General features: G+C 40.9%; 1 protein-coding gene across 1 annotated transcript in view; it reads right to left on the reverse strand.

The window, feature by feature from the left end:
- Nucleotides 1-26,438, reverse strand: part of LOC113067158 (tenascin-X-like) — a 120,287-nt gene that overhangs the window by 38,907 nt on the left and 54,942 nt on the right. The window contains exons 15-23 of the mRNA XM_026239439.1: nucleotides 20,880-21,146; nucleotides 20,061-20,321; nucleotides 19,659-19,925; nucleotides 17,161-17,427; nucleotides 16,342-16,602; nucleotides 15,940-16,206; nucleotides 8,066-8,332; nucleotides 7,247-7,507; nucleotides 6,845-7,111 (exon numbers count right to left, since the gene is read on the reverse strand). Of these exons, the coding sequence (XP_026095224.1) occupies nucleotides 6,845-7,111; nucleotides 7,247-7,507; nucleotides 8,066-8,332; nucleotides 15,940-16,206; nucleotides 16,342-16,602; nucleotides 17,161-17,427; nucleotides 19,659-19,925; nucleotides 20,061-20,321; nucleotides 20,880-21,146 (2,385 nt within the window). The remainder of the gene's footprint in view (nucleotides 1-6,844; nucleotides 7,112-7,246; nucleotides 7,508-8,065; nucleotides 8,333-15,939; nucleotides 16,207-16,341; nucleotides 16,603-17,160; nucleotides 17,428-19,658; nucleotides 19,926-20,060; nucleotides 20,322-20,879; nucleotides 21,147-26,438) is intronic.

Below are 26,438 nucleotides of genomic sequence, written 5' to 3' on the forward strand. Positions count from 1 at the left end.
AAATCCCAACATGCTTCCATGACTTAATGGAGGTCTTCAACAAAAAGTCTACCAAACTACCTCCTCATCGTCCTCTGGATTGTGCTTCTGAACTCCTCCCTAATGCGATGCTCCCCAAGAGTAAGATCTAGCATCTATCCTGAAATGAAATTCAAGCCATGGAGGAATACATCACAAAGGCCCTGGATTCTGGCTTCATCCAACCTTCAACTTCACCGGCAGCTGCAGGCTTTTTCTTCGTCAAAAAAAAAGATGGAGGTTTTGAGACCGTGTATCGATTACAGAGGATTAAATGATGTAACTCTACCCTCAGCTTTAGAACAACTGCACGAAGCTACCATCTACACCAAGCTAGATCTGCAAAGTGCCTACAATCTGATCAGGATTAAAGGGGGTGATGAGTGGAAGAATGCCATTATCACCACCAGGGGGCATTATGAATATCAGGTAATGTCGTATGGACTGGCTAACTCACCTGCCGTTTTTCAATCTTTCATCAATGAAATCTTTCGAGACCTGTTGAACCAATATGTTGTTGCATACATAGATACATAGTTTGATATATTCCAAATCAGAGGCAAAACACATCACTCACATCAGAACGGTCCTTTCCCGGCTACTAGAGAATCAACTCTACGTCAAGGCAGAGAAATGCGAATTCCATGTTGTGGCGGGAGGAGCCAACGACAGACAGATTGGACATAGCATCAGGCCTCTAAGAGGCTTTTATTAACCTGTTAGCCAGCACACCCCATTTGGGACTCACAGCTGAAAATGACCTACTTAACTTTAAACGGGCATCCTGGCCCGTCGGTCGTGTAAATGGGTGCGGTTCGCATCCGGATCGCGGGTCCGGTGGCTCACATCTTTGGTGGCGTGGGAGTCCCTCCACGCACCCTTCCTGGACACACGAGGACACCAGTGTGCATGCACAGGGAAGAGACCGTTCTCTCGAGGAGAGGCGCATTGGGCTTTTAAACAGCTGCGGTGATGAGGCTCCATTCACATCAGGTGTGCCCCATCACACGCCACCAGCCCTGGCTCATCCAGCGCCCTTCCTCTCTCACACACCCACTCCTGTCAGGAGCCTGGTGAAGGGTGGCGATTAAGGATGGGGTGCCGATGATAATCAGGGAGGAGGCAGCTGACTCGTCACAATGTCCAACAAACTTAATTTATAGGCTACCAAGTCATCAAGGAGTGAAAATGGATACAACCAAAGTGAAAACAGTCACTGAATGGCCTCAGCCCTGAACAGTGAAAGAACTCCAATGGTTTCTAGGATATATAATCTCATGGATGTTTCATTTTTTGCTATAACATGATAGCATCACCTCTGACCTCTCTCTTGAAAACCTACAAAATTAAGGTGGACAGATGAAGCCTACAACGTTTTCAACTCCCTGAAAGAGAGATTCACCACAGCATCCATCTTGAAACATCCAGACCCCGATCTGCCCTTTATCGTGGAGGTAGATGCATCCAATAATGGAATTGGGGCAGTACTTTCTCAACGACATGGTCAACCAAGCAAACTGTATCCTTGTGCATTCTTCTCCAGGAAATGAACAGCAGCCGAAATAAACTATGATGTGGGAAACAAGGAACTTCTTTCCATGAAATCCGCTGCACATCCATTCCAGATCATAACTGACCATAAACACTTTGAATACAGAAAGAGTGCAAAACGTCTGAACCCACGCCAAGCTCGATGGTCTCTATTCTTCACCCTCTTCCAGTTTACTGTAACTTATAGGCCAGGCAGTAAGAACATTAAGTCCGACACTCTGTCCAGACAGTATAGCCTCTCCACTGACAATGTCCATCCTGAACCCATTCTTCCTCCATCCATTGTCTTAGCTCCTGTAATTTGGGATATCATGGATGAAATTCAGAAAGAACAGCTATCAGAACCAGCCCCCTCCAACTGCCCACCTGGCAAACAATATGTACCACAAATTTTATGCCTCCGTGTCATGCAGTGGGTCCATTCATCCATTGGCTCAGGTCATCCTGGTATTTATCGCACCCTCCAGTTGTTACAAAACACATTCTGGTGGCCAGCTATGTCACAAGCTGTTACAGGCTATGTAAAATCATGCCAAGTGTGCGCTCAATCTAAGAACCCCAACGAATTACCCTCAGGCCTCCTACAACCATGACCAATTCCCCAACATCCCTGGTCTCACCTCTCCATAGATTTTGTCACTGATCTACCCCCTTCAAACATATTCACCACTATTCTAGTCATCATTGACCCCTTCTCCAAATCTTACCATCTGGTACCATTAAAGGGACTCCCCACAGCCATGGAAACGGCCCAAGCCTTATTTCATCATGTCTTCTGAGTCATGGTCTACCTGATGACATAGTCAGTGACAGAGGTATCCAATTCACTTCTCAGGTTTGAAGGGCCTTCTGAAAGCACCTTGATATCAAAATAAGCCTCACCTCAGGTTATCACCCTCAAGCAAATGGCCAAGTGGAGCGTCTGAATCAAGAAATCGGCATCTACAGGTATAACCCCCTTAAAGTGTGTCCTAGGCTTCCAACCCCCCTTTTAAAATCCCACAAAGAATTAATGAGGTCACTTCCTGTTTACTACCGTATCTCTCCCTCCTTTCATTTTTCTCTCCTGAAACGGTCCACCCGGAGCCTGGCCCCAACATTGAAGGTGTCCCTGCTTATATGGTAAACCTGTTGTTGGACTCGAGGCACAGAGGAGGTCAGCTCCAGTATCTGGTGGACTATGGACCTGAGGAGAGATTGTGGGTAGCCTCCCATGACATTCTGGAGCTGTCTCTCATCGGAGTTTCACCGAGCCAGACCCGACCAACCAGTACCACGACCAAGGGGACAGCCTCGGAGAGCGTCAGGAGACACTCCTAGAGGAGGAGGTTCTGTAACGTCATGCCAGCAGAGGGAGCCATCCCCTGAATGCTGACTGAGATCTACTCCCTCTGCTGCTTCTACCTTTACTTCCTGTTTGGTGACTATTTCGCCAGAGAAGCTACATCCATGCTTTGGGAAGTATTGCCAGTTACACTCCCTTACCGAACATTTTCCTTGATTTCCAGTTTGCTGACCACGTGAATGATTCTGCCTGTTTGTCTTTGATTGTCTGGATTATCCCTTCTGATTTGGCTGCCTGATTGGACTGATATCTGTGTTTGGACCTATTGCCTGCCTGCCACTTTGCATTTGGATTCTCCCTTGTGTATGTTCACAGACTGGACTAATTTTCTGGTATTGATCCAGTGCCTGTCTATGATATCTGTTTGTTTCCATTGCTGCTCAATAAATCCTCTGCAAATGGATTCTACTTCGGACTCTGCGTCCTCTTTACAGATGGCCATTCTCAAAACATAAAATATTAATTTAATTAAAATTGTAATTTTTTTTTAAATCAATGTTAAGGCAACTCTCCATTATGGACCATTCTGAAAGCAGAATTTATGCAAACGCATATAAAATGCTTTAAAAACTTTAACAGAGATGCCTTGAAGGTATTTATTAGGTATGCCCCCATGTAAGATTTTTGTAGTTACTAGTCGTTCATTTGTCATTATTCAACTAATCGCAGGTTTTTATTACATTTACATCTACAATCCATAGTGACAATTAATATATTTCGTGCTCAAGCACATGCATTAAGTTTGCCACAAAGCACATGCAGAATTAGCTTAGTAATTGTGAAAAGGGAGACATTTTAAATATTTATTAATAAACAAATGTTTTCTTGCCAGCTGCAAGATGAAATTCACAATGCTGGCTCTCTCCACATGGACACGCCTTTAGAGAGAAATGCAAATTACACAAATTACATACATGTTTTTGTTTATATTTGTCATGTATGTGAGACACCCCAATTTTAAGTTCGAGAGGGCACCTCCATGTCATGCATGTGCTTTAATCATTTTGCACAAACACTTGAATTTGAATAATAATTCATGTCTTGCATATGCATTACAAAGTAAATCATTTTTACATACAATTATCCAAAATAAATAAATAAATAAATAATAATAAATAAGTAGATGGATAAATGCTGTGCATCACACTCAGCATCAGGCACGCAGCATGGAATATGATACACACCTGCATTTAATTTTTTTTTTTTTACTTTATATGAAAGCAAGTAAAGAAGGCTCCCTTTAAAACCACTGAAGTTGCCTGCTCATTTAATGAAGCTCATTTACATTGTGTGCATTTTGCTGATTATAATGAGAGAACTTGAGTTTAAATGTGAGGACGTTTTATTAATCAGTCCATTCTTTAGAGTTTCAATGATTTAGCTAAATCATGCAGGGCAAATTTATTAATTTCTTGTTTTAATTAGGTGTAAATAATGGGAGCGAATTTACAGTGCCTCATGTCTTACTAAAATAAAGGAAATTATTACGTGTGGTACGGCGGTACATGCGGCGGTAGAACCCCCATTTTGGTTGGGAGAGGACCAGGCCTGGGCCATTATTTTATGTTTGCTTTTTATTTTTTGCGCACCAGTCGTCCGTGAGGGGTTTGTGTTTATTTTTGTCATTAAAGTTTCATTTTGATTGTGCGCCGGTTCCCGCCTCCTTCTTCCGGATGAATAGGAAGTTTTTATTATTACAGTGGTGCTGAAGCCCGGGAGAAGGAGGGACGCGCTGCTGAAGATCCCTCGCCACTGTGGTGAATCCGGGGTGCCATCGAGCAGGCGAGGAGTGTGCCACCATGGACGCTCGAGGCGGTGGGCTGGAGCGAGTTGCCGGGGACGGTATGGAGGGGCGGCTGCCGTCCGTGAGGGAGCGGAGGAGTCAGCGCTGTTTCGCCAGGGGATCATGATTTTTTCTCTCTCGTCTCTGTTGCTCCTTTTCTCTCGCCTCTTCTGTCCTACCCCCAGGTTCCCTTGTTTTTCTTGAGTGATTATTTGACTATTTGGATTTGTTAGCGGACCCACTCATTTTTTCTTTGTTACCCTTAGTTGGTTCAAGGCTGAGTGTGCCGAATGGGAGGTTAGTCACCAGGGTGAATCATACAGTTGTCAGTTTGGAGCACCTCTTCCTTTTGTTTGTGGTGCACACTGTTTATTTCAGCTAGTTTGCCACACCTAAGATAAGCTTTAGCCTTGTTGCTTTTCTCTTTCTGTGAGAATTTGCATTTATATCGGTTGGTGAGGAAAGTACAAAGTTTGTTTGTTTATAATCGGGGGATTATCTTATTTTGTCTTGCGTTAGTTTTTTTATGTATTGAATGTGTAGTAGAATATATATATATATATATATATATATATATATATATATATATATATATATATATATATATATATATATATGTATAAATATTTAACTGGTGAACTTCTACTACCGCTTCTGTAATAAAACTGGTCAATTCACGAAGAGTATTATGCTGGTTTAATGCTTCTTTAATATACATATTGTATATTGTGACACGTGTGAGAACTGGCCCACCAACTAAGCCTGGTTTCTCCCAAGGTTTTTTTCTCCATTCTGTCACCGATGGAGTTTCGGTTCCTTGCCCCTGTCGCCTCTGGCTTGCTTAGTTGGGGTCACTTCATCTACAGCGATATCGTTGACTTTGAAAGCAAATAAATGCACAGACACTATTTAACTGAACATAGATGACATCACTGAATTCAATGATGAACTACCATTAACTGTCAATTTGCATTATTGACATACTGTTTTCCTAATGAATGTTGTTCAGTTGCTTTGACGCAATGTATTTTGTTTAAAGCGCTGACTTGACTTGACGTGTCCCAATCGCTCATCAGCGTTGCCCTGGCAATGGCGCAGACACACCTGCGCCTACTCATCACGGGCTCAGCAGCCACACCTGCGTGTCATCAGCCACTGCCCTTATAAACCCCACAAGCAGCCACAGATGTGAGAGATGTCTCCACGAGAATCGGCTAACGTTGTCTTTTCCTTATGCCCTAGACAGCAGCGTGTGACCACCAGCCCCAACGCCACAGGAGAGCACAGACCCACACTGCACTTAGAGCACTGCCTAGACAGGACGCCGAGCACCGAACACCCAAACCACCTCACAGCACCGCCAATTCTCACACAGATTCTTTTAATAAATCCACCTGTCGGGGAATTTACCCTCCTTCTAGTGTCGTGTCCTACTTCACTCCGCCACAATATTCAAATTCAAGGCTTCCTGAAAATTCCAGGAGCATTCTTCCAACACAAGATAAGATTGTGTGTGAAGTCGAGCATAGCTGTGTATCATCCTTAAAGAACACAGAAGAAACTCGGAAGAAACGATTCTAATCAAACAGCTTAAACAGGGACCACTGCATGTTTTTAACAGCGTGGTAATCGTATAAGCACAGCCTTAAGAATTTTTTCAAGGAACAATAAAATAAAAAAACTCTACAAAGTTCTGAAGATACATAAATTCAAACATTTGACAAAATTAACAAGTAATCCACATGCCTCAAGTCCTCAAGAGAGACAAAAGCAGATGGACTTTTCAACTGGAGGAAGTGTTATTAGGTAATATGGACTCATATTTTAGGCGATGGATTACAGTTTTTGGCTTCTCAAACTGAATTTGATGGACTGGAGTGGTGTGGTTTACTTGTAGATTATTGTGATGTTTTTATCAGCTGCTTGGACGATGGCACCCATTCACTGCAGAGGATCCATTGATGAGCAAGTGATGATGACACATTTCTCCAAATATGATGAAGAAATAAACTCATCTCCATCTTGGATGGCCCGAGGATGTGGACATTTTCTTGCATACCAGCTTCACTCTCATCTGTTACTCTTATTTAATAAATACCTTGTATGTATCATAACAAGCACCTCATGTTCTGTTTTTGGTCTATTACCTGTGCGTCCATCAGCCACCGTCTGGCGTGAGAGGTCACCCCTGTGCACTGTGGTCACCACTGTCCTGTACAAAGCACCAGATCTCAAGCCCTGGAAGTGGTAGGAGGTGACATTGGGTGGCACACTTTCGTTCTTCATGACCACGCTGTCGTGGATGAGGAGCACTCGGTACAGATCCACCTCACCGGCTGCCCCGTCCCAGCATACCTGCAGAGCATCTGTGCTGCCCTGGTTGCTGACCCGCAGCTTTGTGACCTGTGCAGGGACTGACCACACACACAAGATTACTTCAGAAAGACATATTATTGGAGATTGCTTTTAAGAAAAGATAATTAACACTCTAGTCATTCCAGCAGTTCCACCATTACAGCAGCACAGCACTGGACATCTGAATGACTCACTGGTTCTTCCTGTGATGTGGGCCGAACTACTCAGATCTCCACTATTGGTCATCACGGTGATCATATAGGTATGTCCAGGCATCAGGTTATTAAAGTTGCATTCCTGTGAATCATGGGCTAATGTCTGTGTGTCCACAGTCGTGTCTTCATCCTTCAGCAGGACGGTGTAGTTGTCCCACTCACCGATAGGATGGTTCCACACAGCGCTCAGAGAGGTCTCTGTACTGTGACGGACATTCAGCCTCTGAACAGAGCGGGGAGCTGATGGACAGGTGCAGAAAAACAGAGAACTGTGTTTATATCTCACAATTTACCCTGCCTCTAATGTCCCCTGTCCCTGGTCTTATTGTGCACAAAAGAGAGGTCTTCAGTCCTGCTCCTGGAGACCCACTGTCCTGCAGAGCTCAGCTTCAACCCTAACCAAACACCTGAAGCAGCTAAACCAGCTTTTCGGGATCACTTAAAAATCACCAGCATCTGTGCTGAAGCAAGCTGGACAGTGAGTCTGATTTTAATCTGACATGAATACAAAGTGCACTGTTTAAAAAAATGCTTAAGTGTGTTGAGAATCATTGTCATGCAAGTGTCTCTCTTTACAGTAAGTACACTCAAGTGGCTTTTCATTGTTAATATAATTTCATGCAAGTACAGTGTTTAAAGAAATCTTTGAAGTACAGTAAAAGTGCACATGCAATACATTTTAAGTGCACTTCTCTTTTACTAGAGCAGGCACTTTGTGTTTTGTGAAGGCTGATTCATGGTGGTTTCTGTTTTACTGTTGAAAGTTTCATGACAGTAGTGAGTTGATCAGTAACACACCTAGTCTCCCTTGGCAGTCTGCGGTTGAGCTCAGATATCCGCTCTCCACACTCACAGCAGCTCTGTACAGACGGCCTGGAATCAGAGTCCAGTTAGTGAAGCTGAACTCCACAAGATTCCTTTCAATCGTCCGGTTCATCAGCAAAGAAGAGCCATTGAACAGCAGGATACGGTAGAAATCCCAGTCGCCATCAGGAGGAGACCAAGACAACCGCAGGGTCTTCTCATTAAGGGCTTCCAGCTTGAGATGAGCCGCCGATCCTGGTGCTGATGAGCAACAGACACAACAAGAGCTCATGAAGACACATCTCAGGTTATTTGTATCGATGAACCATCGGTTGACAAGGCAATGAATCATGTGTTGTTCAAATACATATATGGACCATTCTACAGAATTGGTGCAAACTGCTGTCCCACAACCCCCCCCCCCCCCACACACACACACACACTCACACAAATAACTTAAGCATTTAAGTATTCATATCTTAGATGTTTACTAAGATCCTTCTGTTATCTATTGAAACACACAATAATATTTAAAATATCAGTAAGCTTATTACTATTTTATTACTTTATTATTTAGTAAATCATCATTTATTGGGTACTTTCAATTGGGAGGTGGCTGTCCTGAATCCTAACCCCCAAATTTCAACCTATGAAAATGATACTGAAATAATTTTTGAATTTTAATCCATATTTGTTTTTAAAATATATTATTATTTTTTAATGTAGTTAAAATATATATGCATTTTATATTTTCCTTTTAAATTATTAAACTTTATGTAAAAAATGTGTCCTGTGTATTCCATGTGACTACCCAAACAGTGCATGCGTTTGTCCATTGGCTGAGACCGATTTTTACTACACCCTACATTTATGATCAGGAATTATTCATGTGTCCCTCTCTCTCATAGCTACATGGTGAGTAGATTGGTCCCATCATTTTGAGATAAATGTGTTCAAATGTCTGAAAATCTGTATGTAGCTTTAAGTAACATCAGTACTGAACTTCTTTTTTTGAGAGTTATTCCAAATCATTTAGTTTTTATTTGTCTAAAACTGTTCAGATCTGTGGTAGCTAACCATGTGCTGATTATCATCTTTGAGATAGGTTTAAAAGGTATCTAAAATTGTAATGAACAAAACAGTCACAAATTTAACATCATCATGATAGGAAGATAAACAAAATGTTAGTACAGTTATGCAAATTTGTATGCTTTAGTAGAGTTTTAGTATGTAAGTTCAATTTCTGTAACGTCATGTGGTGGCTTCCAAAAAATACTGTCATTACTGAAAATGTGCAGTCACGACCGAAACATGACATGTTTTGTCAAGTTACCTTTATTTATATAGTGCTATAAAACAGAGGAGGCACACAAATTGTATTTACATGTATGTTAGACCCTATTCCATCTAAGCTCCTAAAAGAGGTGCTTCCAGAAGTCATACAACTTCTTCTGACTATTATTAATTCATCATTGTCATTAGGATATGTCCCAAAAACATTCAAACTGGCTGTTATTAAGCCTCTTGTCAAAAAAATAAAATAAAACACAACTAAACCACAAAGAACTAGATAATTACAGACCGATCTCGAATCTCCCTTTTCTTTCCAAGATACCAGAAAAGGTGGTATCCTCACAATTACAGGTGCATCTCAATAAATTAGATTGTTGTGGAAAAGTTCATTTATTTCAGTAATTTAACTCAAATTGTGAAACTTGTTGTAACAATAAGTTGTAAATAAGTTTGTAGTACGGGAAGAAGGTGGTGGGAACCGGTGAACATTTAGATAAAACTTTAATAATAAAATAAACACAAAACTAGACAACTGCCTCGCACAAACAAACCCAAAATAAAGTCTAGGCCTGGTCCTCTCTCGTCCTTCACTGTCGTAACTCCTCCTTTATCCTTCCGGATCTCATCCTTGGGACTCAAGACAGGTGAGTGGCGCAGGTGTCGCTCATTTCCAATTAATCCACCGGCCTTGACCACTTCCCATGACTCTCTTTCTTTAATGTATATATATATATAATTATGTTTTGTTTGTTTGGAAGCACATCTCCGTCTTCTCATTGCATCCTTGGACTTATAGTCCTTGAGTATTTTCTTGGGTGCAATTCCCCCAGGGTGGCATAGTCATTATACAAGTTTGAAGTTACCAAAAGTCCTGCTCTGGTTACACTTATAAAGCCCTGAGTGGTTTAGCACTTCAGTATTGGAATGAGCTCTTATTGCATTATAGTCCTCTACATCAGCTATGTTCTCAAAACTCTTGTAATTTGATAATCAAAATCAACTGCAGGTGGTAGATCTTTTTGCTATTTAGAAACTCTAGAATAACGTACCCAACACTGTTATGGATGCAGACACATTCTGTCAGTTTAAATCTAGATTAAAGACCCATCTCTTTAACCTGGCTTACACATAACACACTAAAAAAAAAAATAATATTTAAATATTTTATAGAATTTTTAGGCTGCATTAATTAGGACACCCTTAACTAGGAACACTTCCCATAACACACAGTGTACTTGCTACATCATTCCAAAAATGGCATCTATGTTAATATTTGTCTGTTTCTTTTTTTATTTCGAGGTCACGGTAGCCAGCAGATCCACTCTGTATCCAGAGGAGAAGGAGACCAGACCAGACCAGAGGAGAACTGGTATGCTTTTAAACTCATAAATACAAGATGCATATATCAAAGTATATTCCATATATGCTCCAATCTTCCTGTTGCCAGCAGGTGGCGCTATCAATATAATGGATTATTGGCCTTCCGATGTGTTCAGGCCAGGACTCTTATCAAACATGTCAAGTTTGAAGATTGAACATTGTATGGCTGAGTTACAACAACTACTCTTGCTGTGGCGAGACTTCAAATTTTGTCATGGCGCCATGGACATGCCCTTTAACAAAAACTCAAGATCTCCACAATTTAACATTACACAGGCCTTTAGATTAGACTGACCACAAAAATACATTAAAGTCAAAATATTTCTAGCAGTAGTTTGTCACAGCGTAAAATATGTCACTTCTTGTTTCCAGCAGGTGGCGCTATGATTATAACTAAATATGGGCATGTAGATCTGTTAAGGGCAGACGTCTTATCTAACACGTGAAGTTTGGGGCAGATTGGACATTGTATGTCTGAGTTACAGCAACTTCCTTTTTCATGGCAAAACATCAAAATTTGTCAGGCCGCCATGGACACGCCCTTTAACGAAACCTCAAGATCTTCACAATTTAACATCGCAAAGGGCTTTAGATTACACTGACCAAGTTTGGTGTTGATCTGAATAAATCTATAGGAGGAGGTTGTTAAACTACAACCCCCGGAAATGGCAAAAAAAAACACAAATTTTGCCAGGAAATTCAAAATAACTGACTTCGTGTTGGGATTCGGATTTTGTACCAAGAGACTTTTTCATAGGTATTGGTGTGTCACATGTGTGTACCGATTTTCGTACATGTACATGAAACATAGCTCGAGGCGCACTCCGTTGAAAGTGTATAGGTGGCGCTATCAAGCCATTTTGCCACACCTGATGGAATATTGGCCTTCAGATCTGTTCAGGCCAGGACTCTTATCAAACATGTGAAGTTTGGGGAAGACCGGACATTTTATGCCTGAGTTATAACATCTTTTATGCCCATGGCGAGACATCGAACTTTGTCAAGGCACCATGGACAAGCCTTTCAATGAAAACTCAAGACCTTCACAACTTAACATCGCACAAGCCTTTAGATTAGACTGACTACAAGAAATACATTGATGTCATAAAATTTCTAGGAGTAGTTCGTCACAGTGTAAAATATGTAACTTCCTGTTGCCAGTAGGTGGCGCTATGACTCTAATTGAATGTTGCATGTCAATCTGTTCAGGTTTGGAGTCTTATCAAACATGTGAAGTTTGGGGCAGATTGAACATTGTATGTCTGAGTTATAGCAACTTTATTTTTCATGGCGAATCATCGAAATCCGCCAGGACACGCCCTTCGACGAAAACTCAAGATCTTGGCAATTTAACATCGCAAAGGCCTTTAGACAAGGCATACCAAATTTGGTGTTGATCTGAATAAATCTCTAGGAGGAGTTCGTTAAAATACAACGTATGGAAATTACAAAAATTACACAAAGTTTGCTCATAATATTAAAAATAACCGACTTCCTGTTGGGTTTAGAATTTTGCTCCAAGAGTCTTTTTTGTAGGTATTGGTGTGTTACATGTGTGTGCCAATTTTCGTGCATTTACGTGAAACATAGTTGGAAGGCTGTTGATTTTCTTAGTATAGGTGGTCGCTGAAGAGTCATTTTGCCACACACTCTTCTGAATCCTATATTAGATTAAAATTTTCACCAGGTTTGACGTGTGTGCAGGTTTCATGACTTTTTGAGCATGTTTAAGCCCTCCAAAATGCGATTCATTTTGGAGAAGAAGTAGAACCGGAATAATAATAATAAACGGAGCAGATACAATACACTGTTAAAAATCGCTGTAAAAAAACGGCCAAATTTCGACAGTAACATACTGTTGTTCAGTAAAACAGTGCATTCTGGGTAATATTCATCGTTTTCGAGAAGGTAGCCTGCTGCTATATATCGTAAATTAACAACGTTCAAATTCGACACTCAGCGGCTGTGTTTCAAATCACATCCTACACCCTCATTCACTATTCCCTACATGAGTTTACTAATATAGTCCACCTGACAGAGAGAATGGAAACTAATGAGTGAATTCAGACAATGATCAACAGCTGCTGTTAACGAGTAGAATCACTGAAGAAAAAAGAAACAAGACAAACACAAGAAATACAACTGACTTCAGCCACAGCTTTAGATTAAATCAACTGAAGATTTAAACAATCAACAAACAGCTTCACCAACTTCACACATTACTAACCAGACTGACTTTATTTCTGTCAGATCAGAGAACAGAGATCAAAAGATCTTATTGAGAATTACAGAGATGTAGATGATAATGTTAGTTTCGTTTAGCATCACCATTGTGGAGATCAGTGTTTGCTTTAGTTGGGCTCCTGACCCTTGACTTTTGTACTTCAACTTTTGTTTCATTGCTATATTTGTATCTTTATGATACATCTGTTACAGCAATATTAATCTTCATGGTCAAGTGATTATGACGGTTTCTGTCAAGCATGATCTACTTGACTGACTTGTTGCTATAATAGTCAATTAATAATTTGGTGTTGAAATATATGAGTGAATAACACTTTTCTTTTGTTTGTTTCTTCAATTTTATAAGACTGAACGGTAATGTGATTATCTGGATATGGATTTAACGAAATGTTGAGCTTTAAATATTTTGGGCAGCAGTCCTCACAACACTGAAAGAGAGACATCAACAATCAGCATATTAATCTCAACAATGGTGACAATCAAAAGGTTCATGATGCAATGCATGCTGGGTACCAGCACAGGATAAAACTCATCCATGACTCCCAGCATGCATTGCGGCATGAATAAATTATGCCCCTGAATTGTTCACTTATTTTCTTGAATTCTTATGTGCTTATAATTTTGCATTTGTCTTAAGTTTTAGTAGCATGTATTGTGATGTTCAGAACTGATCTGTTCATTTATTTTGTGGATTGTCACCATTGTTGTGATTCATACGCTGATTCTTGATGTTTCTGTCTAAATTTCAGCAAAGGTTTTTTTTTTTATTATTAGTGAAATTTTCTTAACAGTCTTTTATAACTTATGGCTCAGCAGTGTTCCTTCTTATGCTGTAGTATCAATATTCAATAAGAGAAGAGACACGGGATTAGATCAGAAATAATAGTATTTGTTCTTGTCAGTCTATAAACAACAATATCAGATTTTTTTTCTTCTGTGTACTTTTGTTTTGCTATAACAAGTTCCAAAGGCGCATTGTTACAGCATGTAAAAAAAAAAAAAAAATCCTTAGTTGTTGAAAAGTCATGTTCAAGAGTCCAACTAAAGTAAACACTGATATCCATCATGGTAGTGAAAAAAAACACCTAAACCTATTTAACTCTCCATAAGTTCTTCTGTAGACATCTGACAGAAATAAAGTCAGTCTGGTTAGGAATGTGAATCTGGTGAAGCTGTTTTAGTAGTTGTTTAATCAGATCTTGAGAGATTTGATGTATTCTTTTATTCAGTTGATTTCATCTAAGGCTGTGGCTGAAGTCATTTGTAGTTCTTGTGTTTCTCTTTCCTTCAGTGATTCTGCAGGTGTTTATCACTAATGCTCAATCATCAATTAATCACCGAATTATCTCATTAACTTCACTGATTCAGTGCTACTCTAACACTATGTAGTGTGCACACATTATAAGTGTTAATTTAAAACTGAGTATTTTCTTGTGGGGTTTAAAGGGTTAAAGATTTAAGATGAAGAAAAAACAGCATGAAACATAATTTAACAGTAATAAACTGTACTGGCACCCCTGCTGCCAGTAAATAACTGTTTTTCAACTGTTTCTTGCCGTAAATTAATGGTTGCCAGCAAAAAAAGTGTTTTTCTACAGTTTGTTGCCGTTAAGTCAAGGAAAAACAGTAATATACTGTAAAATGTAAACGTCAGATTTACCAAATGAAAAAAAAGTTAATTTAACTAAAATATTTGTGAACATACATAGAAAAAAAATTAGGCAAAGTCATACACTGATAATGAGAGTAAATACTGAACTTGACTGTATTAATGTGTGTTTGCACAAGAGAGATCGTTTAGTTTAATGTAGTTTTGTTGTTCACCATTGTGCTGGAGAGTAGAGCCTGTGCTTCAGTCAAAGATGACCCACAATTTCTGATTTTCTGCTGCTTTATATAAAGGCAGTAAATGTGGAGTCGCTGATACAGTGATGATCTCTGCGTTAAGTACTTCAGCACATACATGTGTGCTATAGCTGACAATGAGCTGCAGTGATTTGAGTAAAAGTCATGTATTTAGTTACTTTATTACTGCACATTAAGTGTTTGCATCGTTATATTAAGAAATATTCCTTCTCAGTGGACTCAAATGAAATAAGTTCATAGTACTAACATCGTAGGAAAGCTAAAAAATAAGAGTGGTAAATTAACAGTACTTTACTGGCGCCCCTGCTGCCAGAAAATTACTGTTATTTAACGGCAAATTTTTATACAGTGTAAGGTCCTTACACCATCGGTGCTCGGGCCCTAAAAACTGTACAAAGTTCTGAAGATACTTAAGTTCAAACAGTTTACAAAAGTAATTGAAAAGTAATCCACAAGCCTCAAGTTCATCAACTAAGTCTTCTGAAGCGGAAATCTGGATGTTTGTAATAAACATATTCATAAAGACGTTATTAACTTTGTTAAACATTGCTAAAATGCAAGTCCATAGTTCCTACCAACACTTCATCCAAAAGAGTGAAAAAGATAAATCTGCACAGATTCAGCATGTTCATAAGCCAAAACAGTCCAAGACAAATCAGCTCTAAACAAACATGTGGGTGGATTTTGATGTGAAAGACAACAGTAGATGGACTTTTCAACTGGAGGAACTGTTATTAGGGAATATGGATTTGTATTTTAGCCAGAGGCGACAGATTAAAGCTTTTGGTTTCTCAAACCAAAATTGATGGACTGGAGTGGTGTGGTTTACTTGTGGATTATTGTGATGTTTTTATCAGTTGCTTGGACGATGGCACTCATTCACTGCAGAGGATCCATTGATGAGCAAGTGATGATGACACATTTCTCCAAATATGATGAAGAAATAAACACATCTCCATCTTGGATGGCCAGAGGATGAGGACATTTTCTTGCATACCAGCTTCACTCTCATCTGATACTTTTATTTAATAAATACCTTGTATGTATCATAACAAGCACCTCATGTTCTGTTTTTGGTCTATTACCTGTTCGTCCATCAGCCAACGTCTGGCGTGAGAGGTCACCCCTGTGCACTGTGGTCACCACTGTCCTGTACAAAGCACCAGATCTCAAGCCCTGGAAGTGGTAGGAGGTGACATTGGGTGGCACACTTTCGTTCTTCATGACCACGCTGTCGTGGATGAGGAGCACTCGGTACAGATCCACCTCACCGGCTGCCCCGTCCCAGCATACCTGCAGAGCATCTGTGCTGCCCTGGTTGCTGACCCGCAGCTTTGTGACCTGTGCAGGGACTGACCACACATACAAGATTACTTCAGAAAGACATATTATTGGAGATTGCTTTTAAGAAAAGATAATTAACACTCTAGTCATTCCAGCAGTTCCACCATCACAGCAGCACAGCACTGGACATCTGAATGACTCACTGGTTCTTCCTGTGATGTGGACCGAACTACTCAGATCTCCACTATTGGTCATCACGGTGATCATATAGGTATGTCCAGGCATCAGGTTATTAAAGTTGCATTCCTGTGAATCATGGGCTAATGTCTGTGTGTCCACAGTTGTGTCTTCATCCTTCAGCAGGACGGTGTAGTTGTCCCACTCACCGATAGGATGGTTCCACACAGCGCTCAGAGAGGTCTCTGTACTGTGACGGACATTCAGCCTCTGAACAGAGCGGGGAGCTGATGGACAGGTGCAGAAAAACAGAGAACTGTGTTTATATCTCACAATTTACCCTGCCTCTAATGTCCCCTGTCCCTGGTCTTATTGTGCACAAAAGAGAGGTCTTCAGTCCTGCTCCTGGAGACCCACTGTCCCGCAGAGCTCAGCTTCAACCCTAACCAAACACCTGAAGCAGCTAAACCAGCTTTTCGGGATCACTTAAAAATCACCAGCATCTGTGCTGAAGCAAGCTGGACAGTGAGTCTCATTTTAATCTGACATGAATACAAAGTGCACTGTTTAAAAAAATGCTTAAGTGTGTTAAGAATCATTGTCATGTAAGTGTCTCTCTTTACAGTAAGTACACTCAAGTGGCTTTTCATTGTTAATATAATTTCATGCAAGTACAGTGTTTAAAGAAATCTTTGAAGTACAGTAAAAGTGCACATGCAATACATTTTAAGTGCACTTCTCTTTTACTAGAGCAGGCACTTTGTGTTTTGTGAAGGCTGATTCATGGTGGTTTCTGTTTTACTGTTGAAAGTTTCATGACAGTAGTGAGTTGATCAGTAACACACCTAGTCTCCCTTGGCTGTCTGCGGTTGAGCTCAGATATCCACTCTCCACACTCACAGCAGCTCTGTACAGATGGCCTGGAATCAGAGTCCAGTTAGTGAAGCTGAACTCCACAAGATTCCTTTCAATCGTCCGGTTCATCAGCAAAGAAGAGCCATTGAACAGCAGGATACGGTAGAAATCCCAGTCGCCATCAGGAGGAGACCAAGACAACCGCAGGGTCTTCTCATTAAGGGCTTCCAGCTTGAGATGAGCCGCCGATCCTGGTGCTGATGAGCAACAGACACAACAAGAGCTCATGAAGACACATCTCAGGTTATTTGTATCGATGAACCATCGGTTGACAAGGCAATGAATCATGTTTTGTTCAAATACATATATGGTCCATTCTACAGAATTGGTGCAAACTGCTGTCCCACAACCCCCCCCCCCCCCACACACACACACTCACACAAATAACTTAAGCATTTAAGTATTCATATCTTAGATGTTTACTAAGATCCTTCTATTATCTATTGAAACACACAATAATATTTAAAATATCAGTAAGCTTATTACTATTTTATTACTTTATTATTTAGATAAATCATCATTTATTGGGTACTTTCAATTGGGAGGTGGCTGTCCTGAATCCTGACCCCCAAATTTCAACCTATGTTGATTCAAAATAACTGACTTCCTGTTGGGATTCGGATTTTGTACCAAGAGACTTTTTCATAGGTATTGGTGTGTTACATGTGTGTACCGATTTTTGGAACATGTACATGAAACATAGCTCGAGGCGCAAGCCGTTGAAAGTGTATAGGTGGCGCTATCAAGCCATTTTGCCACACCTGATGGAATATTGCCCTTCAGATCTGTTCAGGCCAGGACTCTTATCAAACATGTTAAGTTTGGGGAAGATCGGACATTTTATGCCTGAGTTATAACATTTTTTATTCCCATGGAGAGACATCGAACTTTGTCAAGGCACCATGGACAAGCCTTTCAATGAAAACTCAAGATCTTCACAACTTAACATCGCACAGGCCTTTAGATTAGACTGACTACAAGAAATACATTGATGTCATAAAATTTCTAGGAGTAGTTCGTCACAGTGTAAAATATGTAACTTCCTGTTGCCAGTAGGTGGCGCTTTGACTCTAATTGAATGTGGCATGTCAATCTGTTCAGGTTTGGAGTCTTATCAAACATGTGAAGTTTGGGGCATATTGGACATTGTATGTCAGAGTTATAGCAACTTTATTTTTCATGGCGAATCATCGAAATCCGCCAGGACACGCCCTTCGACGAAAACTCAAGATCTTGGCAATTTAACATCGCAAAGGCCTTTAGACAAGGCATACCAAATTTGGTGTTGATCTGAATAAATCTCTAGGAGGAGTTCGTTAAAATACAACGTATGGAAATTACAAAAATTACACAAAGTTTGCTCATAATATTAAAAATAACCGACTTCCTGTTTGGTTTAGAATTTTGCTCCAAGAGTCTTTTTTGTAGGTATTGGTGTGTTACATGTGTGTGCCAATTTTCGTGCATTTACGTGAAACATAGTTGGAAGGCTGTTGATTTTCTTAGTATAGGGGGTCGATGAAGAGTCATTTTGCCACACACTCTTCTGAATCCTATATCAGACGAAAATTTTCACCAGGTTTGACGTGTGTGCAGGTTTCATGACTTTTTGACCATGTTGAAGCCCTCAAAAATGCGATTCATTTTGGAGAAGAAGTAGAACCGGAATAATAATAATAAACGGAGCAGATACAATAGGGTCCTTACACCATCGGTGCTCGGGCCCTAAAAACTGTACAAAGTTCTGAAGATACTTAAGTTCAAACAGTTGACAAAATAATTGAAAAGTAATCCACAAGCCTCAAGTTCATCAACTAAGTCTTCTGAAGCGGAAATCTGGATTTTTGTAATAAACATATCCATAAAGACGTTATTAACTTTGTTAAACATTGCTAAAATGCAAGTCCATAGTTCCTACCAACACTTCATCCAAAAGAGTGAAAAAGAGAAATCTGCACAGATTCAGCATGTTCAAAAGCCAAAACAGTCCAAGACAAATCAGCTCTTAACAAACATGTGGGTGGATTTTGATGTGAGAGACAACAGTAGATGGACTTTTCAACTGGAGGAACTGTTATTAGGGAATATCGATTTGTATTTTAGCCGGAGGCGACAGATTAAAGCTTTTGGTTTCTCAAACCAAAATTGATGGACTGGAGTGGTGTGGTTTACTTGTGGATTATTGTGATGTTTTTATCAGCTGCTTGGACGATGGCACCCATTCACTGCAGAGGATCCATTGATGAGCAAGTGATGATGACACATTTCTCCAAATATGATGAAGAAATAAACACATCTCCATCTTGGATGGCCAGAGGATGAGGACATTTTCTTGCATACCAGCTTCACTCTCATCTGTTACTCTTATTTAATAAATACCTTGTATGTATCATAACAAGCACCTCATGTTCTGTTTTTGGTCTATTACCTGTTCGTCCATCAGCCAACGTCTGGCGTGAGAGGTCACCCCTGTGCACTGTGGTCACCACTGTCCTGTACAAAGCACCAGATCTCAAGCCCTGGAAGTGGTAGGAGGTGACATTGGGTGGCACACTTTCGTTCTTCATGACCACGCTGTCGTGGATGAGGAGCACTCGGTACAGATCCACCTCACCGGCTGCCCCGTCCCAGCATACCTGCAGAGCATCTGTGCTGCCCTGGTTGCTGACCCGCAGCTTTGTGACCTGTGCAGGGACTGACCACACACACAAGATTACTTCAGAAAGACATATTATTGGATATTGCTTTTAAGAAAAGATAATTAACACTCTAGTCATTCCAGCAGTTCCACCATCACAGCAGCACAGCACTGGACATCTGAATGACTCACTGGTTCTTCCTGTGATGTGGGCCGAACTACTCAGATCTCCACTATTGGTCATCACGGTGATCATATAGGTATGTCCAGGCATCAGGTTATTAAAGTGGCATTCCTGTGAATCATGGGCTAATGTCTGTGTGTCCACAGTCGTGTCTTCATCCTTCAGCAGGACGGTGTAGTTGTCCCACTCACCGATAGGATGGTTCCACACAGCGCTCAGAGAGGTCTCTGTACTGTGACGGACATTCAGCCTCTGAACAGAGCGGGGAGCTGATGGACAGGTGCAGAAAAACAGAGAACTGTGTTTATATCTCACAATTTACCCTGCCTCTAATGTCCCCTGTCCCTGGTCTTATTGTGCACAAAAGAGAGGTCTTCAGTCCTGCTCCTAGAGACCCACTGTCCTGCAGAGCTCAGCTTCAACCCTAACCAAACACCTGAAGCAGCTAAACCAGCTTTTCGGGATCACTTAAAAATCACCAGCATCTGTGCTGAAGCAAGCTGGACAGTGAGTCTCATTTTAATCTGACATGAATACAAAGTGCACTGTTTAAAAAAATGCTTAAGTGTGTTGAGAATCATAGTCATGCAAGTGTCTCTCTTTACAGTAAGTACACTTAAGTGGCTTTTCATTGTTAATATAATTTTATGCAAGTACAGTGTTTAAAGAAATCTTTGAAGTACAGTAAAAGTGCACATGCAATACATTTTAAGTATACTTCTCTTTTACTAGAGCAGGCACTTTGTGTTTTGTGAAGGCTGCTTCATGGTGGTGTCTGTTTTACTGTTGAAAGTTTCATGACAGTAGTGAGTTGATCAGTAACACACCTAGTCTCCCATGGCAGTCTGCGGTTGAGCTCAGATATCCACTCTCCACACTCACAGCAGCTCTGTACAGACGGCCTGGAATCAGAGTCCAGTTAGTGAAGCTGAACTCCACAAGATTCCTTTCAATCGTCCGGTTCATCAGCAAAGAAGAGCCATTGAACAGCAGGATACGGTAGAAATCCCAGTCGCCATCAGGAGGAGACCAAGACAACCGCAGGGTCTTCTCATTAAGGGCTTCCAGCTTGAGATGAGCCGCCGATCCTGGTGCTGATGAGCAACAGACACAACAAGAGCTCATGAAGACACATCTCAGGTTATTTGTATTGATTAACCATCGGTTGACAAGGCAATGAATCATGTGCTGTTCAAATACATATATGGACCATTCTACAGAATTGGTGCAAACTGCTGTCCCACAACCCCCCCACCCACCCCCCCCCCCCCCCCCGCCGACACACACACACACACACACACTCATACAAATAACTTAAGCATATAAGTATTCATATCTTAGATGTTTACTAAGATCCTTCTATTATCTATTGAAACACACAATTATATTTAAAATATCAGTAAGCTTATTACTATTTTATTACTTTATTATTTAGTAAATCATCATTTATTGGGTACTTTCAATTGGGAGGTGGCTGTCCTGAATCCTAACCCCCAAATTTCAACCTATGAAAATGATACTGAAATGATTTTTGAATTTTAATCCATAATTGTTTTTAAAATATATTATTATTTTTTTAATGTAGTTAAAATATATATGTATTTTATATTTTCCTTTTAAATTATTAAACTTTATGTAAAAAATATGTCCTGTGTATTCCATGTGACTACCCAAACAGTGCATGCGTTTGTCCATTGGCTGAGACCGATTTTTACTACACCCTATATTTATGATTTCTTAAGTTATCTTCCTGATGTATCCGAATTCCTTAGCATATCCAAAACCTCAGAACACCTTGATGATGTAACAGAAACTATGGACTCTCTCTTTTCTAGCACTTTAAATACAGTTGCTCCTTTACGCTTAAGGAAGGTTAAGGAAAACAGTTTGACACCATGGTATAATGAGCATACTAGCACCCTAAAGAGAGCAGCCCGAAAAATGGAGCGCAGCTGGAGGAAAACAAAACTAGAGGTATTTCGTATTGCTTGGTGGGAAAGTAGCATATCCTATAGAAAAGCATTAAACACTGCTAAATCTGATTACTTTTCTTCTCTTTTAGAAGAAAACAAACATAACCCCAGGTATTTATTCAATACAGTGGCTAAATTAACGAAAAATAAAGCCTCAACAAGTGTTGACATTTCCCAACACCACAACAGTAATGACTTTATGAACTACTTTACTTCTAAAATCGATACTATTAGAGATAAAATTGCAACCATTCAGCCGTCAGCTACAGTATCGCATCAGACAGTGCACTATAGACCCCCTGAGGAACAGTTCCACTCATTCTCTACTATAGGAGAGGGAGAATTGTATAAACTTGTTAAATCATCAAAACCAACAACATGTATGTTAGACCCTATACCATCTAAGCTCTTAAAAGAGGTGCTTCCAGAAGTCATAGGTCCTCTTCTGACTATTATTAATTCCTCATTGTCATTAGGATATGTCCCCAAAACCTTCAAACTGGCTGTTATTAAGCCTCTCATAAAAAAACCACAACTTGACCCCAGAGAACTTGTTAATTATAGACCAATCTCGAATCTCCCTTTTCTGTCCAAGATACTAGAAAAGGTGGTATCCTCACAATTATATTCCTTCTTAGAGAAAAATGGTATATGTGAGGATTTCCAGTCAGGATTTAGACCGTATCATAGTCCTGAAACTGCTCTCCTTAGAGTTACAAATGATCTGCTCTTATCATCTGATCGTGGGTGTATCTCTCTATTAGTTTTATTGGATCTTAGTGCTGCGTTTGACACAATTGACCACAACATTCTTTTGCATAGACTTGAACACTTTGTTGGCATCAGTGGAAGTGCATTAGCATGGTTTAAATCGTACTTATATGACCGCCATCAGTTCGTAGCAGTGAATGAAGATGTATCATATCGATCACAAGTGCAGTATGGAGTACCTCAAGGCTCAGTACTAGGGCCGCTACCCTTCACGCTTTATATGTTACCCTTGGGAGATATCATCAGGAAACATGGTGTTAGCTTTCACTGTTATGCTGATGATACGCAGCTCTATATTTCCTCGCAGCCCGGTGAAACACACCAATTTGAAAAACTAATGGAATGCATAGTCGATATAAAAAATTGGATGACGAGTAATTTCTTACTGCTAAATTCAGAAAAAACAGAGGTGTTAATCATAGGGCCTAAAAACTCTGCTTGTAATAACCTAGAACACTGTCTAAGACTTGATGGTTGCTCTGTCAATTCATCGTCATCAGTTAGGAACCTAGGTGTGCTACTTGATCGCAATCTTTCCTTAGAAAGCCACGTTTCTAGCATTTGTAAAACTGCATTTTTCCATCTCAAAAATATATCTAAATTATGGCCTATGCTCTCAATGTCAAATGCAGAAATGTTAATCCATGCATTTATGACTTCAAGGTTAGACTATTGTATTGCTTTATTGGGTGGTTGTTCTGCACGCTTGGTAAACAAACTACAGCTAGTCCAAAATGCAGCAGCAACAGTTCTTACTAGAACCAGGAAGTATGACCATATTAGCCCGGTCCTGTCCACACTGCACTGGCTCCCTATCAAACATTGTATAGATTTTAAAATATTGCTTATTACTTATAAAGCCCTGAATGGTTTAGCACCTCAGTATTTGAATGAGCTCCTTTTACATTATAATCCTCTACGTCCGCTACGTTCTCTAAACTCAGGCAATTTGATAATACCTAGAATATCAAAATCAACTGCGGGCGGCAGATCCTTTTCCTATTTGGCGCCTAAACTCTGGAATAACCTACCTAACATTGTTCGGGAGGCAGACACACTCTTGCAGTTTAAATCTAGATTAAAGACCCATCTCTTTAACCTGGCATACACATAACATACTAATATGCTTTTAATATCCAAATCCGTTAAAGGATTTTTAGGCTGCATTAATTAGGTAAACCGAAACTGGAAACACTTCACATAACACCGTACTTTCTACATCATTAGAAGAATGGCATCTACGCTAATATTTGTCTGTTTCTCTCTTGTTCCGAGGTCACTGTAGCCACCAGATCCAGTCTGTATCCAGATCAGAGGGTCACTGCAGTCACCCGGATCCAGTACGTATCCAGACCAGATGGTGGATCAGCACCAAGAAAGGACCTCTACTGCCCTGAAAGACAGTGGAGACCAGGACAACTAGAGCCCCAGATACAGATCCCCTGTAAAGACCTTGTCTCAGAGGACCACCAGGACAAGACCACAGGAAACAGATGATTCTTCTGCACAATCTGACTTTGCTGCAGCCTGGAATTGAACTACTGGTTTCGTCTGGTCAGAGGAGAACTGGCCCCCCAACTGAGCCTGGTTTCTCCCAAGGTTTTTTTATCCATTCTGTCACCGATGGAGTTTCAGTTCCTTGCCGCTGTCGCCTCTGGCTTGCTTAGTTGGGGTCACTTCATCTACAGCGCTATCGTTGACTTGATTGCAAATAAACAGACACTATTTAAACTGAACAGAGATGACATCACTGAATTCAATGATGAACTGCCTTTAACTATCATTTTGCATTATTGAGACACTGTTTTCCAAATGAATGTTGTTCAGTGCTTTGACGCAATGTATTTTGTTAAAGGTGATTGAATGATTGATGATCAGGAATTATTCATGTGTCCCTCTCTCTCATAGCTACATGGTGAGTAGATTGGTCCCATCATTTTGAGATAAATGTGTTCAAATGTCTGAAAATCTGTATGTAGCTTTAAGTAACATCAGTACCGAACTTATTTTTTTGAGAGTTATTCCAAATCATTTAGTTTTTATTTGTCTAAAACTGTTCAGATCTGTGGTAGCTAACCATGTGCTGATTATCATCTTATGATAGGTTAAAAGGTATCTAAAATTGTAATGAACAAATGTCACGGACAGAAGAGAGAGACAACAGGGTATACAGGTAAGTAGATGTTTATTGGAATAGTGGAGGCAGACACTTCGACTTGATGGTGTGCTCCCTCCAGCCAGTGTCTCCATTCTTCGAAAACCATCTTGATAGCCAGCAGTTCCCGATTACCGATGTCGTAATTACGCTCCGCCGGGGACAGTTTCTTGGAATAGAAGGCACATGGATGGAGTACTGGAGGCTTCCCCTGCTGTAGTGATAGAATAGCTCCCACCCCAGTCGATGAGGCATCCACTTCGACCACGAAGGGGAGGTCCGGATTGGGATGGACCAGGATGGGAGCCGAACAGATGGCGTTCTTCAGTTTTTGGAAGGCTTGAGTGGCAGCTGGGTTCCAGGACAGAGACTTGGGCCGATCCTTGAGGAGAGAGGTGAGTGGTGAACTGATGATACTGTATTGATGAATAAAGCGACGGTAGAAGTTTGCAAATCCTAAGAATCTCTGGAGGTCCTTGACGGTGGTGGGTTGCGACCAGTTCTTGATGGTGTCCACCTTCCTCTGGTCCATTTGGATTCCTTGTGGGCTGATGACATAGCCGAGGAAGTGAACAGTGGTACGGTGGAACTCACACTTTTCCAACTTCAGGAACAACTGATGATCTCTGAGTTTTTGCAGGACTTGACAGACATGGTGGTGGTGTTCAGTTAAGCTCTTGGAGAAGATTAAGATGTCATCAATATAAACGATCACGAATTGATGCAGAAACTCACGGAACACTTTGTTCATGAAGGCTTGAAATACAGATGGAGAGATGGACAGCCCATACGGCATAACAAGATATTCATAGTGGCCTGATGGAGTAATGTAAGCCGTCTTCCACTCATCGCCTCTTCGGATGCGTATGAGATTGTATGCACTTCTGAGATCCAGTTTGGTGAAGATTTTGGCTCCACGAAGTTGTTCCAGAGCGGTGGGGACCAGAGGAAGGGGATAGCGGAATTTGACCGTTTGTTCGTTGAGTGCACGGTAGTCAATGCACGGCGTCAAGCCTCCGTCCTTCTTTCCCACAAAGAAAAAGCTGGATGCAACAGGGGAAGTGGAAGGTCGAATGAACCGCTGTTGTAAGGCTTCCTTGATATACTCATCCATGGCCTTCTGCTCCGGGATGGACAATGGGTAGATCCGGCCCTTGGGTAGTGTGGCTCCAGGCAGCAGGTCAATGGCACAGTCCCATGGCCGATGAGGTGGTAACTGTGTCGCTTGTTGTTTGCTGAACACTTCCTGGAATGCCCGGTACTCAAGGGGAATCTCTGTTGGATGGCTGGATTCTGGACTTTCGATCGACGTGGAGTTAAGGTGAAGATGAGAGGAAGAGGGGGAATCATCAGGAGCAGGTTTCTGACTACAGATCTTGATGACGGGTAGTAGACAGGATAAAGAGCAGGATTCACCCCATTGCGTAATTTCCCCAGTGGTCCAGTTGACTTGCGGGGAGTGTTCGGACATCCACGGGCGTCCCAGG

This window comes from Carassius auratus, chromosome 50, assembly GCF_003368295.1.
Source record: "Carassius auratus strain Wakin chromosome 50, ASM336829v1, whole genome shotgun sequence".
Taxonomy (NCBI): Eukaryota; Metazoa; Chordata; class Actinopteri; order Cypriniformes; family Cyprinidae; genus Carassius; species Carassius auratus.